Genomic DNA, 14417 nt, shown 5'->3' on the forward strand with positions numbered 1-14417 from the left:
TAGGCAAATGAACGGGTACATGTTGAAAATCAGCTAGAGTCATAATATGTTCTTCATATTCTACTCCAGGTTTCTGAAAAAGTCAGGATCCTTGTAATGGATGCTAATGATGAGAGCCCGGAATTCATCAATACACCTTACATAGTCCAAGTTCCAGAGGTTGGTGAAGATCCTTTGCATACTGGAAGTATATTTCAATAGGATGTAAAAAGGAGCTAGTATGTTTTCAGTAAAATAAGATGATGCGCAGGACTAACTTGCATTCTTTTGTTTTGGCAGTTGGGTAGATATTTATGCAAACTTAGGGAATAAGTCTGTAGGTACTTAAGGTGTGCTGGTTTTGTGGGTAAGCTCGAGATGTGAGTCATTGGGAGTTTTTAGAATTTACTTCAGTGGGAATAGGATGCGCTCTGTCTTAGCTGAGATTTCCTGTCATTTTTATTCCAAAAAGGTTTTCTTCCTTCTTGTTCTTCTCCAGTTTCCTCCATTTTTAATCCCTTCCCTCTTTTCTTTCTGTTCTTTGGTTTCCTTTGGTTTGCATTTATATTCTTTCTACCATCACTCTCTTGCTGCCTCCTAGCACGCTCATTTTTCATTTCTTCTAACTCACCTGGTTTTCCACTTCTGTGTGACTCTGGTAACTCTTTCTGGTCACAGAACACTCCCTCTGGCAGCAGTATCTTTAAGATCGAGGCAGTGGATAAAGACACAGGTTCTGGAGGAAGTATCACCTATTTCTTGCAGGTAAGGTATTACTTGTACCTTCAAAAATCATCTCTCATTTACTGAGTTCTCAGAAATCAGGTTACAAAAGATGTTGAGGGTTGAGCCTGCTACTGGTGTCTGTAGGACCAATTTTGTCCTGTGCACAAGAAAACAAGCATTGACAAAATGGAGACTGTCTGAGTACGAGCAGCCAAGTGCAGCCCAGCAGGCAGAAGGACGAGCTGGAGGTGCCACTGCCACTCCTAAGCTTGCCAGCAGGACTCCTCGCGGCAGGGCTCTTATTGGCCCTTTCTTTGGAGTAATGGGGAGAGCAAGTCTAATTTGTAATCTTGTATGCATATAGGATCTCTAAAGCATGAAATAGCTTTCTTTAGAGAGCAAAATGCACTGGAAACCCAAACATGCACTTCAGTGCAGCGGGCTGGTACATAACTGAGACCTGGATCACAGTGTGAAATGTGAGGTACTAAGTCTTCTCACTGATGAAGCCATGCCTGCTTGAAACCAGCCTTTCAGGTGTTGCTCACTGGGGAAGAACAGAAAGCGCTCCGTATTTAAAGCTGAATTTTCTGTGTTACAGACTTTCTGCATGGCAAAAGGGCAACTTTTTGCATTATATCCTTCAAATTCCTTCTTCCTGTATAAGCAGCTTTGTCCAGATTAGCTGCAGTTCCCCTTATTCAAGAGGCAACAGAGAAAAAACCCAAACCCAAAACCAGTTTGTTGCAATATTTACTTTGGGTACAAATATGGAAATAAGTTGGGAGATATTTACATAGCACTGAAGCTAATCCTGTTAAGAGCTTGGGCATACTGTGAAAAGAACACCTTGAGTGCCTTGTTGAAATTTAGTTTTGATTTCACCAATTATGATCCATTTAATATACAATATGTGCGGGATTCAGTTTTGCACAGGGGATTTTCCAGTAAGCTGATAGACTATGAATCCAAGGAACGGCAATTTCAAAATTTTATGTCTAGTTGGTATGTTTGTGTGGCAAAATGGTTACTAAATACGTGTATTTGTTGAAAAAAATGTTGCCATGTCTTTTGGCACAATCTCTGGGAATTCTCAATATGCACAGACGAAAACCCTCTCCAAACGTCTGATGTAGGCAGGTGGGGATGTCTACTGAAAAGGCCAAGATTATCTGACAGTGGCCATTGTGTATGGTTACCCAAATGGAGGTGTGTTTATAGATATCTCCAGCCCAGAAGAATGGAGGGAAACAGGTTTTTTTTTAGGCCTTCTTGGAAATCAGACGTCTTTTAGGTTTTATTTGTATATCGCAAAAATCACCAAAACACCACTCTATTGACAATAGTCTATGCATGCAAACTTCCTGCTTTTTTTTAAGCTAGTAGAACTTTGAAACACTGAGGGATAAGACCTTTTTTCTTCTTCCTTTTCCCCTTGTCTTTTTTTTCTGTTAAGCCTTCCTACCTCTTTCTATGCGGTGAACTGTGTTAACCAAAGTTTAAGATTTCACAAAGAAATACTAAAAGATTAAAAAAATCTACATTGCAGGTAACTGATTTATTCTGAATAATGAGAGACTTGTGGTTGGTTCATGAATTGTTCATAAACACACAGAGGTGAAATTCATCAAATATATTATTCACCTAAACCATATCATTATTCTAGTCTTTTCCCTTAGCAGATGAAATAAAAGATGAATCCCTACGGCAATCTTATTTCCATACCTGTAATGTCTTGCTGTTTCTTCTTTTCTTCTAGAACATCCATGCTAATAAGTTTACAATAGACCGTCACAGTGGTGTCCTGCGCATCAAAACAGGGGTCACCCTGGACTATGAGAAATCAAGAACACATTTTGTTGTTGTCGTAGCCAAGGTATAAAGCCTGTGTCTGAAACTAGAGGAGGTGGGGGGTTGTATTTGAGTAGGACGGATTAGTTCGAATACAAGTCTGACTTAAAGGGTTGCTGAAACGTGAAGTATAACATTGAGGCAGCAGAGACACTCCCTCTGTAACATCTGGAGGTGTGGGGGGTAACATGGAAGAGTTAGGGAGGAAAAGTGACTGGTGTGTGCTGCTGAAAAACATCTAGAGGCATTTGGGGAGTGATTTTCCCCCATTTCGCCCAGGTAACAGTGCCAGGATAGTGACCCCCGCCGCAGAAAGTCACCTGTGCCTTTTGAGAGTCACCTAGAAGTGAAGCGTTGGTGGATGCAGCCCCGGCTTCAGGAAGCACCAGCCTTTAGGCAAATGCAGGTGCCCAGGGCTTCCTTGTGCTGCCCCAGGACACAGCCCTACCGCAGGCAGGCAGCGTGGGTCACAGGCATTAGCCAGAGGGCACAGCTGGACCCAGTGCAGCACAAGTGACTGACTCCTTTGCCAGAAATATCTGTAGATGTTTCTTTCTTTCACTTCTTTGCTGCCTTGTGGCAGGAGCTTATTCAAATCCTGCAAATATCGCTGCACATCCCTTCTTGCCGCTGTCATTCTCAGCAGTGCTGTGCCTGTGGCACAGCTGAGGATTCATAACAGGCATTAAAAGTTCATGGATTCTGGAGTGAAGTTTCTAGGGATCCTGTGGGAATCTGTCACACAGACAGACTCCCATGGGTGGAAAGAGGACAATTTTGCTGGTACTTATGGGGACTTTGAGTTTCTCATGTTTTATTAAAAACATACGGATCTTTTTCTGTATTTATTTAGCCAGAGTTCATTTGAGGAGAAGTAACAAAATTTGGCTTAAATGCTGCCTTTGGGGCAGTAAGGAGGAAAAAAAATGAGCATATCTTATCCAAAAAAATGTACTTTTTGGAACTGGTGCAGCAGACATGCTGAACAATTCACACTCTTATACACCAGCATGACTACTGACCTCCAGCTGGTGCCCTGAGACTGAGGGTGTTAAAAGCTTCTGAAATTGCGAGTCATCTTTCTAATTGGCTCTGCTGTATGAGTAGCACAGAGTTGATTGTAGTCAGGTCCCCAGAGACTGTTTATACACCGTGGCTATCTAACAGCTCTTGGCTGCACAGCTCCTCCGTGCTTTCACTTTATCAGGTAAGAGTCCCTCGGTGCGCACTGTTTAATTTCCCCCTAGAAATACACTACCTTGCTATTGCACATTGTCTTGCGTTTATGACAAGACTATATGTGGGATGAAAAACTGTAGACCTTAGTCACTGACTTTTTGCCTCAGTTTCTAGCATTCTTTTTTTCCCCACAAAAAAGTTGAATTCCCTGTCCCCTGTGTTGTTGATAAAAGATCATGTATGACTGCATATATTGGCACAACCACTTTTAATATAAGAAATTCCTTCTGAGACACTGCAAGCTGTCTTCCTAATCAGAGAGGGAGCAGGACAAGTGGAAAAGAGAAGAGAGTAGGATAACAGAGATTAATCTGTGTGTTGAGAGAGAGAAGGGGCTCCTGGTGCTTCTGAAGGCTTGTGAGGTGCATGCAATGCCCTAAGCTGATTTGTGGACATGTTTCAGCAGAGGGATCTGATGATGATTTCTCTTCTAGGATGGTGGTGGGAAGCTCAGGGGAGACAACAAAGTGTTTTCAGCCACAACAACAGTTACTGTCAATGTGGAGGATGTTCAGGACACTCCTCCCATGTTCATCGGGACTCCCTACTACGGATATGTCTATGAGGATACACTTGCAGTAAGTGCTGTTTTCGCCTGTAGGAAAACAAGTGCAATCTTTCACATCTCAGTCAAGATGGCCCTATGGTTTCTAGCACAGGCTTTATTGGAAACTGGGACCTAAGCTCTGATATGACTCCTAGGTGAAATGAGCTGACAACATCTCAAACTTGTTCTTATTTACATCCATTGCAAATTTGCCATGCAAGACTTCCTGTTGCTGTCATTAAAGTCAAAAGGATTCTGCCCATTTACGTTGGTCTAAGCCCAGACAGAGGCTAAGAGCTCTTCTGTAGCTGAGACCTGCAGAGGCACTTGGCTTAAGGCTTAAGCTGGTTGCCAGTTACCTTACCTGAACACGTCATGCTAGAAGCCTTTGTGTGCTTGTGTGCTGTGTGGTCTCCCAGTGCTTTTATCTTCTAGCTGATCAGTCTAGTACCAACTGCTGGTTGTGCGAGGTATGGGGAGAATTTACGCCCAAATGCTCTAGACTCTGCTCTGTCCCATGGAGACGTGCTTCTCCCAGGAGGGAGAATCCATGGAGGATCCTCCCATGGATTCTCTCTGTGAGAAGCAATCCTGACACCCCCAAAATGCAGAATACTTTCTGCTCAGTTATGGCTAGATAGGCAAAATTGGTCAGGAAGCCCCCCCAGGCCTAAAACCCCCTAGATTATTGAGCAAGCAGGGACACACTTAGGAGAACCACTTACAAATGGGGACCTGCTGCTGAAGGTACCACTTCATATCTATCACGGACACAGAATCCAAGGAGTACACTGAGCTCCTGGCTGTGCCATCACTTCAGAAATGCCTAATAGCAGATTTGCTTAGAAGGGAGTGTACAGCTTAACACATCAGTTTATTATATCCACTATGATGCTTTCAGCCATTTACTATTCTTGAAGCTACAAACTAATGAATTTTCTCTATATCTAAGCAGTGGCATGATAGCGTGTATGGATCAGCTTTCACCCTGATACATAAGATTTAATTAAAATTTTCTTCATACGCAGGACGAGAAATGATATCTACTCTATGAAATTACTCAACACTAGACTATTGATCTCTTTGTCAGTGTGATTGCACACTGTTCACCTGATTTTCCCTTGAGTTTCAGGAGAGATCATGTCTTTACTTTCTGTCCAGAACTCCAGTGTACACTGCAGCCCTTGCATGACTGTATATTGCAGTTCAGTGCATAGGCTGTTACATTTCAGCAGGGCAGAAAAGTAATGCTTGTGTACTTCGCAGATGTTTGGAATGAATGATATTATGCATATTGATTTATTCTGCATAGTTGCATATAGATCTCGAAATAACTATCAGATGCACACCGGAGTTAGTGTTTACCATGGAAATGGGACTCATTAAACGTTAATTACATCCAGTCTAAGTTCATAACTTACACCATTATGATATTATAATGATGTAAGTACAAATTGGTCCTTTCCAGTGTGGGTTTTGCTATTAGAATGAACTCCACAGAGAGAGACGCACTAGCTGATTTTAGTGTTTTTTACACATTTGGTGTTAATTTTGTAAACTTCCTTCTTTTCTCCTTGGTGGAGTTGTCAGGCTTTACAAGTACTCTGTCACCTTCAAAGGGACTGCACTGCATTTTGCCCAGTAGGCAGATTTTATTGCAGCTTCCAGCATAAATGATAATAAATACAGTTCTGTATTTCCAGTTGATCTAGCAGAACCTTGCTCTTGCTTGAAAAATTCATTCAGGGGTTGTCATGAAAATGTTCCTTGTTGCCATTTGTGATTAACTGACAGTTACTTCAGTGTTCCCTGTTTTGGAGCCCCAAACAGTAATACTTTAGTTCAGAGGCCTAAATTGCACAGCTTGTTGCCACGTGGGTGAGCATTTTAATGCTGACAGTCACTGCCCCTCTGAGCTGACAGCAGTAGTCATACGAGCAAATGGTCTCCAGTACACAAGTTCTGTACATATGGCTCACGGCCACGTTACTTGCACAGAAAGAAGAACAGTGACGGTGTAAGGACAGTTGAATCACCGTAATTCTCATCACAATTTTATGCTCTAAATGTTCTGTAGGCCAGTTTGCTTTGTGATCCCCTGTTTGCTTTTGCTGCCTGTCTGAACTTAATTAGGTCAGACTCCTCAGCAGCTGCCAGTCTCTCAGCACAGTGTGTGGCCATGGGGCACGCAGCGATGCCAGGAGCCTACACAGACGGCATCTTCTTAGTGACCCAAACTAAACCTCAGGTCTCAGATCGGTTACTCCAAATCCTCTGTCCAAGTCTGTGGCTCAAGGTAGGTGTCCCTGGCCGCAGCTGGGACCCCTGGGGCAGCTGAGGCCCATGCAGCAAAGCAGGTTGCTCTGCCATTGGTGCAGGCGGTGGCATGGCTCTGGCCACAGGCTAGCGGTGGCAGGTCACACAGCAGGTCCACAGCAGTGAGCAGCAGTGGGGGTGTCCCCACTTTTTATGGGGGTACAGTGCATGGGCTGCGACATCACTGGGAACAACCGAAACAACAAGGAGTTGGTCCAAGGGGTAGCATTCAGCTCCTGCTCTGCAAAGCCAAGCACTGATTTTTTTCTGTCTGGGAGCCAATGGCCCTTGCTGTGTTCCCCATACAGCATGAGCAAAAGTACCCACTCTCCCCTCCCACACCTCACTGCAGAAAGACTTACAGAAGTTCTGTTTATTAATATGCAGTTGCAATTTCACTGTTCTTTGATCTCAGCACACAGACTGCGATTTCCCATTTCTCCCCAGGGCTCTGAGGTCCTTACTGTTGTTGCTCTTGATGGAGACAGAGGAAAGCCTAACAGTATTCATTACTGCATCGTGAACGGTGAGTGAACTTGTTTTGTGAGAAATCTGAAGGGCAGTTGAAACTAGATCTGACATTAAATTAGAATAGGATATGCTAGGGTTTAATAAAGCTGAGACAAACTCTCAGGAAATAATGTCAGGTACCTCAAACAATGCCGGGGCCCTGTCTACCAGAGAACAGCCAAGATACAATTCACTGAGTTTTAGTATCTGCTTCACAGAACTATGCTTGGAGTTGTTAATGTTGCTGATTTGTTAGGCATCAGTAGCCTGCTTGTCATTTCAGAAAGTGTAAAGGGAGATGAGCATTCACTGCTAGTGAGCATCTCTATCATTTAATCTGGGAGGCAAGAGAATGCATTGGGAGACCCAGACGTGGTATTTAGAGGGATAATTTTATTAATATTGTGATTAAAGTGGCTAAATGGTCAAACCTCTGGTTTCTTGGAAGAAATTATACTTACCAGGGAAGAGACACCGGCTGTACGCTGCACTGGAAGGAAGTAGATGTTATCAGAAGATTAATGCTTTTCATCAGCTATTCTGAGAGTGTCTGTCGCATGTCTTTTAATAGCATAAATGTGAGACTTAGCTGAATTGATGATTCATTAGCTGGTGAAGTCAACAGCTTAGCTCAACTAAACTCCAAGCTACAACTTTAGTTTTGTTTGGTTCTCTTTTCCTCCAAAACAAGACTTCCATGGCAACTGGGCATCACAACTCCCAGGTGTGAGAGATCCCAAAATGTCATAAGAGAAATCTGAGGTGTAGTTGCAGAGCTACACAGTAAGTTCTTCATTGTGTTACGTGATCTAAACAACAAGGTCTAGAGAGGACAGAAAGGGTTGAAATTGAGGTTTTGCCTTGATGTGAGAAAAAATGGAAAATGGGAAAAGGTAAAAAGAAAGGTGGAGAATGAAAGGTAAAAACAAATAAGTGTTATGAAAATATGCAAGACAAGGGAGAAATTGAGTGAGCAGAATAAGCAAAGGCAGATGAACCAAGGAAGATGTCGAAGGGAAACAGGATTAATGAGGAAAGATATTAGATTTCCAAAGAAAATAGAGTAGGATCAAAAAAGGTGCTATGGGGTAAAAAAGGTAAGTGATTAGGAAAGAGTGGAAAATGAAGATGAAAGGGGATGACAGATAAGTAGCACAAAATAGGACTTAATGGAGAGCAGGCTTTCCTCGTGCACATTAACACAGGGTTTTGCTAGCATGAAATGGAAAAGAGGGGAAGGGAATATGCTTCTAATGCACAGAAAGTTGAAGAAATAGAGAACAAAAATATGACAACAGATTTCTGCCCCTGCATCTCAGACCCTGCCATTACTGGTGACAAGCCGTTATCCCAGTACTTGCAGGCTGGGTTGTCAAAGGCCAAGAAAATACTAACAGCAAATAGGAAATAATTTATTCTTTATAAGCATTTTTTAATCCGGGGAGTGTGGGAGAATTTTAGAAAATACTCCTCTCCTCTGAACGTGCTGTACAAAGGAAGACACATAATGCTACATACCAGTTACCAGTTTCCTGTGATAACTAGGCAATAACATGAAGTATGGTGGCTTGAAACCACTATTGACTTAAGCTTCTTCTCAGTCAGGATGTACTTTCCAGGCCGATGTATCTTAATAATTGACCATTGTATGAGTCGATATCTGTTCAATGTTGTGTCTAGTGTACTTTAATGAAGTTGCAGTTATTGCAGGTATTAGCAAAACGGGATACTATCGGATGGCTTAAAAATCAGCATTGGAATTGAGTTAGAGAAAAAGAAAAATGACTGGGCTTTCAGTTCATCATCCTTTATTTCTGAAGGCTTGATCTCCTTCATTGTAAGGGTTTTCCTCTCTTTTCCTTTCAATGGTAGGCTCTGCCACAAAGCGTAGGTTGTGGCCAATATCGCATGCGAGGCAGCAGACAGGGCTGCCCACAGCCCCTCGGCAGAGCAGGGCAGGGACCCCTGAGCTGCCGGCACATCCGCTCCCTGGGCACCAGCCTGCTTTGGGCCGCGAGAGAGAGATGGGAGCAGACATGATGATGAGACACCGCTGCCTCTCTGCAACCTGGCGTCTGCTTCAGCACAAATTCACCCGCTCTCAAGGGATTGCAGCCCTGTAACTCATCTTCTGTCGAGATCAATGGAAGTTAGGTCGGTGGTAGCAAAGTCAGCCTGCAGCCCTGTCCTGCCTGTGTCAGACTCAATGTGAACAGACTGGGTTTTACCCCAGATCCTCCAAAATCCCTTTTTGTTCAGGACAGCCATGCAAGAGGCTGAGAGCTTTTTAACAACTCAATGTTTAAGGCCAGAAGTAGCTTCTCCAGAGATGCTGTGTGCAGAAACAGTGACTATGTTTTTTTCAGACAGATTGTCAGACTTCTCACCTTAGCTGATATTAGTGAGAGAAATGTTCTTGTTTCTCAGAGACTTAATTATGCATTTGCTAATTAAAATGAGGAATGTCTATTTTTGTCTAAACCAGCATATAAAGAAGACAGCATAATAGATATGAATACCGGATTTGCATGCCTGGTTGCTGGGGGTTGAAGAGAACCTAACCAGGGTGGGAAGAGGAAAGTGAAGGCAGCTGCCCATAGGGGCTGAGCTCCACTGAGCCGTTCCTTGGGGACGAAACCCTTTTTGGCCCTCATCTGTGTTTTCATCTCACTGTGACCAGGCATAGAAATGCTTCATTTTTGAAAAGCAGCTTCAGATCTACTAATAGATATGGATACACATATGGACAAAGATATGCTTAATGAAGCGCATGGTTGATTGCTCATGCTTGTTCAGAAAAAGGAAGCACGGTGTATAACTAGAGCATCTTGGTTTCATTGCAGGAAGTGAAGGTTCATTCGAAATCGGCAACACAACTGGAGCCATTTCCGTTATAAAAAGCCCAAATCAGCTCAAGAAAGAAGTGTATGAACTAAAAGTTCAGGTATGTTCTGTGGCCACTTGAAGACCATTGGTCTTAAATGCCATGAGCAGGCATGATTGTCTAAAATAGCTCAATTTATAGCTGACTTTACTTGTTTCAGAAACTACCACCTATATTTGAGCAGAGTGCCAGGTAGGATAAAAAAGAACAAACTGCTTTTGTTCCTTGAGATATTTAGTGTCTCAAATTACTTCTTCCAAAGGAAGTCATCTTGTCCTAATTCCATCTCTGAGTCTAGAGAATCAACATCCTTTACAGTGCGTAGATAACTGTTCTCTGTGTTTTCAGATTTTATTGCTAAACTGGGAATTAATGTCTTGTAACCTCTATGTGATGAGATAGGTAACTGTCAAATCTATGATTAGTAGTTGGACTGGGGTAGATCATGCAATGTCATATCAGTATCCACTCCTGAATCATTGAACAACCACATAGGAATATATGCTAACACCTCAACGAGCTGACACCTTGATGAGCTAGTATCAGTGTGACAGGCTGCATTCTTTCAAGCTGTTTCTAAAGACCAAGAGTTTAAGAATGTAGAGTTAAATTGTGAAGACTATATCAGTTTTCTTCGGTAAATGCCTATTACAACCATGAGAGTTTGTCATAGTAAGGACAGTTTTGTCCAAAGGCAGCTTTGTCTGAGTTAAACGCAGGCACCATTTCTTCCCTTAATCTCTGTGGTTTACGGCAGTCTGCTAGCACTTCCCAGATACAGGATTAGTTAAACCCTTGCAAGCTTTTGTGATCTCCTAGTTATATCTGTGAGCTTGTGCAGGCTACAAAATCTGCCTGAGGAACCAAAAGGGTATTGTATTACCCAGCATAGGTAGTGACAGGCACCTCAGTTACCAGACTAGCATCTTCAGAGAAATGTAGCAGTCTAGTGCCTTTGGTTTTGAGCCCTTTGAGCAAAAAAGCATGTTAGAGATAGCTGTTTTGTTACAAAAACACCAGCCGGAGTTTCTGACCTGACAGAAGTAACATCTTAGGTTCGATCCAGTGAATGAGGCTGCATGTTGGAATTGGAATTGTTGAAACACAGACAGATCTGATGTTTCAGTTCAGAAAAATGTCAGCTAGGTTTGCTTGTCTGTCCAAACTATATCCCATTTAAATTAAGCTCATCTAGACAGCAAAGGAGGGAATAAATCTCAAAAAATTAAAAAAGTGTCATTTTTCTTTTTCAAATATTTGTCTAAATGCTGCATACAGTTTTTCTCGCAGTTTTCAAGGCTGCAGTCCTTGCATCAATGTGAAAATCAGCTACCTGTGGTACACAGCAAATTTAAAGATTGTCTGCCTTTTCTATTCTGTCAACACTTTGGGCAAACAATTATCTTGCCTCTATTAGATTTTCTGTCTTTAGAGAACTGTTTTCACCTAGGGTGAGTTACTAAGCTCACAAAATGAGGAGGAGAATTTTTTCAATGGGGCTTTATTGGGACTGGTTTATTACCATAATCTTCTAATCATCATAAACTTCAGTGTGAAATGGACTGAGATTTCTAGAGAAATATAAAGCTGTGAACCTTCGTACAAGTTAGTGTGTCAGGGTGATTTGTACACGCAGAACAATACCTGAACATGGAACTGAGGAAAGAGAGCATACCCTCATCATTGTTGTCTCTCTCCTGCCTGCTGCAGGCATCAGAAGTCAGTCAGGAAGGTGACGTCTCAGTGTACGCTTTTGCCGTGGTGACTATACGGGTGGTCGACCTTAACAACCATCCACCAACGTTCTACGGAGAAAATGGTCCCCAGAACAGATTTGAACTGACCATGTACGAGCATCCCCCAGAGGGTGAAATCTTGAGGGGACTGAAGATTACGGTCAATGATTCAGATCAGGTAAATCAAAACTATGTGGACTTTCAGTTTTCCTGACCTATTTTCCCAAAGACTAGAATAAGTTGTCAGATGGGGGATGTCATTTTAGGAACTCAACTATTTCACCTACATTCCCCAAAAGCCTAGGGCAGACAAAGTAGTTGTAGGTTCCATTAACACAGGGAGTCTGGACCCAGAAGTATACTTATTCTGTCATATGCTGCTATGTCGATGAGAAGGGTGGTCCTAAAGCTGCACCCCAGTTCTTGTGGTAACTAAAGTTGAACAGTCTTTATGAACTTCCCCTAACTACTGGTTACATACAATTGTTGTCAGTGTAATGTTCAAGAATGTACTCCCTTAGAGTTTCTAATCATTTTAGTAACTGCAAGCGCAATTGCCGTCTGTATCTTCTCCGCTCCTTCTGGAAACAATACAGTCCACACCTTACATTGGTTTTATTACAATATATTATCCTTCTGGCCCTTACGTTACAGCCGAAGTCTGCAATGCATGTTTTAATAAATTGTTCCCACTGGAGTGATATTTTTAGGTAATCTTAAAAATTATGCCAGAGCCAAACTAACTCTAACTAGATAAAGGAAAGGGAAAGAAGACTCCATCCATCTCAGCCTGCTATCTAACTGACCTGTGATGCCCGTAGATACTATGGTGATGGTTGCTATAGGGATCCCTAAGCTAAATACCGCATGAATGGCATCCATCTGAGTTAGCCTAAGGTTAGGTGGTGACAAGAGAAAAGCTTAATGCATCTGAGAACTGTATTACTATTGGAAAGAGTGTTCTTATATAACAGTGCTCAGTATTGTGCTGTTTTGACGGTATTGTACTCTATCAAACCCACGAGCTTCTTCCCCCTCCCTCCTGCTGCTCTGCAGCAAGCAGATAAATGACTGCTTTCAAAGTCTATCCTGCTGTTGTCACAGGGGATGTTGCTGCAGAAGGAAAGAAACAAAACCCATCTCTTCTATTTTGAGACAAAATATATATGTATCATATGTAGGCTGACAAAATATTCAAGCTGCAAGTTAGGCTATAAAATAAGCAGAAAACATTGCTAAATACACTATATAGATTTCTCGAGAAGCTTCCTAGTACAGTGTGAGACACATTCAGGGGGGGTTGGGTTGCTTTTCTTTTAAGGCATAGAATGCAATGTTTTCCCTTCCATAGAAGAGGACTATATATAAAATAAAATGAAACGTATGTCTGTTTCTGTCACAGCCATTAGTGACTCTTTCTTTTGGGGGAGTGGATGGTACAGGTGTGGAGGAGGAAGCTGTGGGCAAGGTCTGTTTTAGGCCCACAGTTTGATGGAAATGCCATTTTTACTTGCAAGAACATTATGCAGAAATTTCTGCCCCAGCCCTCTTCATCCAACAGACACAACTTAGGGCTCAGTGCTCTAGTGGCAGAGATTGTAGGTTGGTTGTTTGTGGGTTTGTGGTTTTTTTCGGTGTGTGTATGGTTGGACTCAATGATCTCAAAGGTCCTTTCCAACCATGAAGACTCTATGATTCTATGATTGCTGTGTCCCATGGCTGTCTGCTTGGAGACATGCAACAGCATGGCTTGCTCCAAACAGATCTGGGTTCGGCGGACATCACTGTCAGAAATCCCTCAGCCGCTGGAGGCAGGCAGTTCTCTCCTCCCCCCATGCCACCCTCCCTCCAGTCATGTACAGTCCCAAGTGCAGTGGACTTTGTATGGTCAGATGGTTCACTTCCCCCATCAGCACTATTTTCCATTGCCCAGCACCTCTGGCTTTGTGTGTTTGGCTTTACTACCAGCGAAAGTGAGCCTGTTGTCATCTGTGTAGCTGTGAGGGTTAGTATGACCAAAAACGCAAACCACTGAATTTGGATCCAAGATCATTCTGGTTCCCCTGGGGGACTGCTGCTGAATACTTTTCCTTTTGACATTGAGCTAGAGCAAGAACTGCTCATAACAAGTCCTCCAGGGATACTGCTGTAAGCAGAGTTATCCTGTATGAAAGTTATTATTAGAAATTCTTCATCTCAAGATTCTTGCTAGGGGGAGAACATGGCACCAGCCAGGCAGTGAATGTGGCTGGTTGTCACAGTGCAACTGTGACATTGTTTGAGAAACTGATGAACTCAGAGAGTTGGTTAAATGGGCTCAGCTCATTTTCATGCCTTCCCCGGTGAGGCAGAAAGATGAGAATCCCCATTTTATCTTTTCTCTTCCATGCTCCAGTTTGGTTTAAAATAATTGGTCTGTCCATCTGGCTCTGGCTCACTCAGCCTAACTCACACACAAGTGGTGGTCACCCTCCAGATATTGCTGCTTCCCATGTCCTCTCTGGCTAGAAGTTTTATTTATGTTATGGGATTTGGCTTCTCACTTCACCTGGAGCTGTCAAATGTGTGTCATATTTCATCCTGCACAAGTGGAGCTCCTCTATCCTTCCAAGTGCACCAACTTCCAGAA

General features: G+C 42.7%; 1 protein-coding gene across 12 annotated transcripts in view; it reads left to right on the forward strand.

Moving 5' to 3' along the window:
- The window catches only part of CDHR1 (cadherin related family member 1), an 83020-nt gene that overhangs the window by 46328 nt on the left and 22275 nt on the right, over positions 1–14417 (forward strand). For 11 of the 12 annotated variants that reach the window (XM_063338779.1, XM_063338781.1, XM_063338780.1 and 8 more), the window contains 7 exons: positions 70–159; positions 658–744; positions 2465–2581; positions 4230–4373; positions 7106–7184; positions 10012–10112; positions 11763–11966. In XM_063338779.1, the coding sequence (XP_063194849.1) occupies positions 70–159; positions 658–744; positions 2465–2581; positions 4230–4373; positions 7106–7184; positions 10012–10112; positions 11763–11966 (822 nt within the window). The remainder of the gene's footprint in view (positions 1–69; positions 160–657; positions 745–2464; positions 2582–4229; positions 4374–7105; positions 7185–10011; positions 10113–11762; positions 11967–14417) is intronic. The other variant, XM_063338775.1, reaches the window with a different exon arrangement.

The sequence above is a fragment of the Chroicocephalus ridibundus genome, chromosome 6 (genome assembly GCF_963924245.1).
Source record: "Chroicocephalus ridibundus chromosome 6, bChrRid1.1, whole genome shotgun sequence".
Classification (NCBI taxonomy): domain Eukaryota; kingdom Metazoa; phylum Chordata; class Aves; order Charadriiformes; family Laridae; genus Chroicocephalus; species Chroicocephalus ridibundus.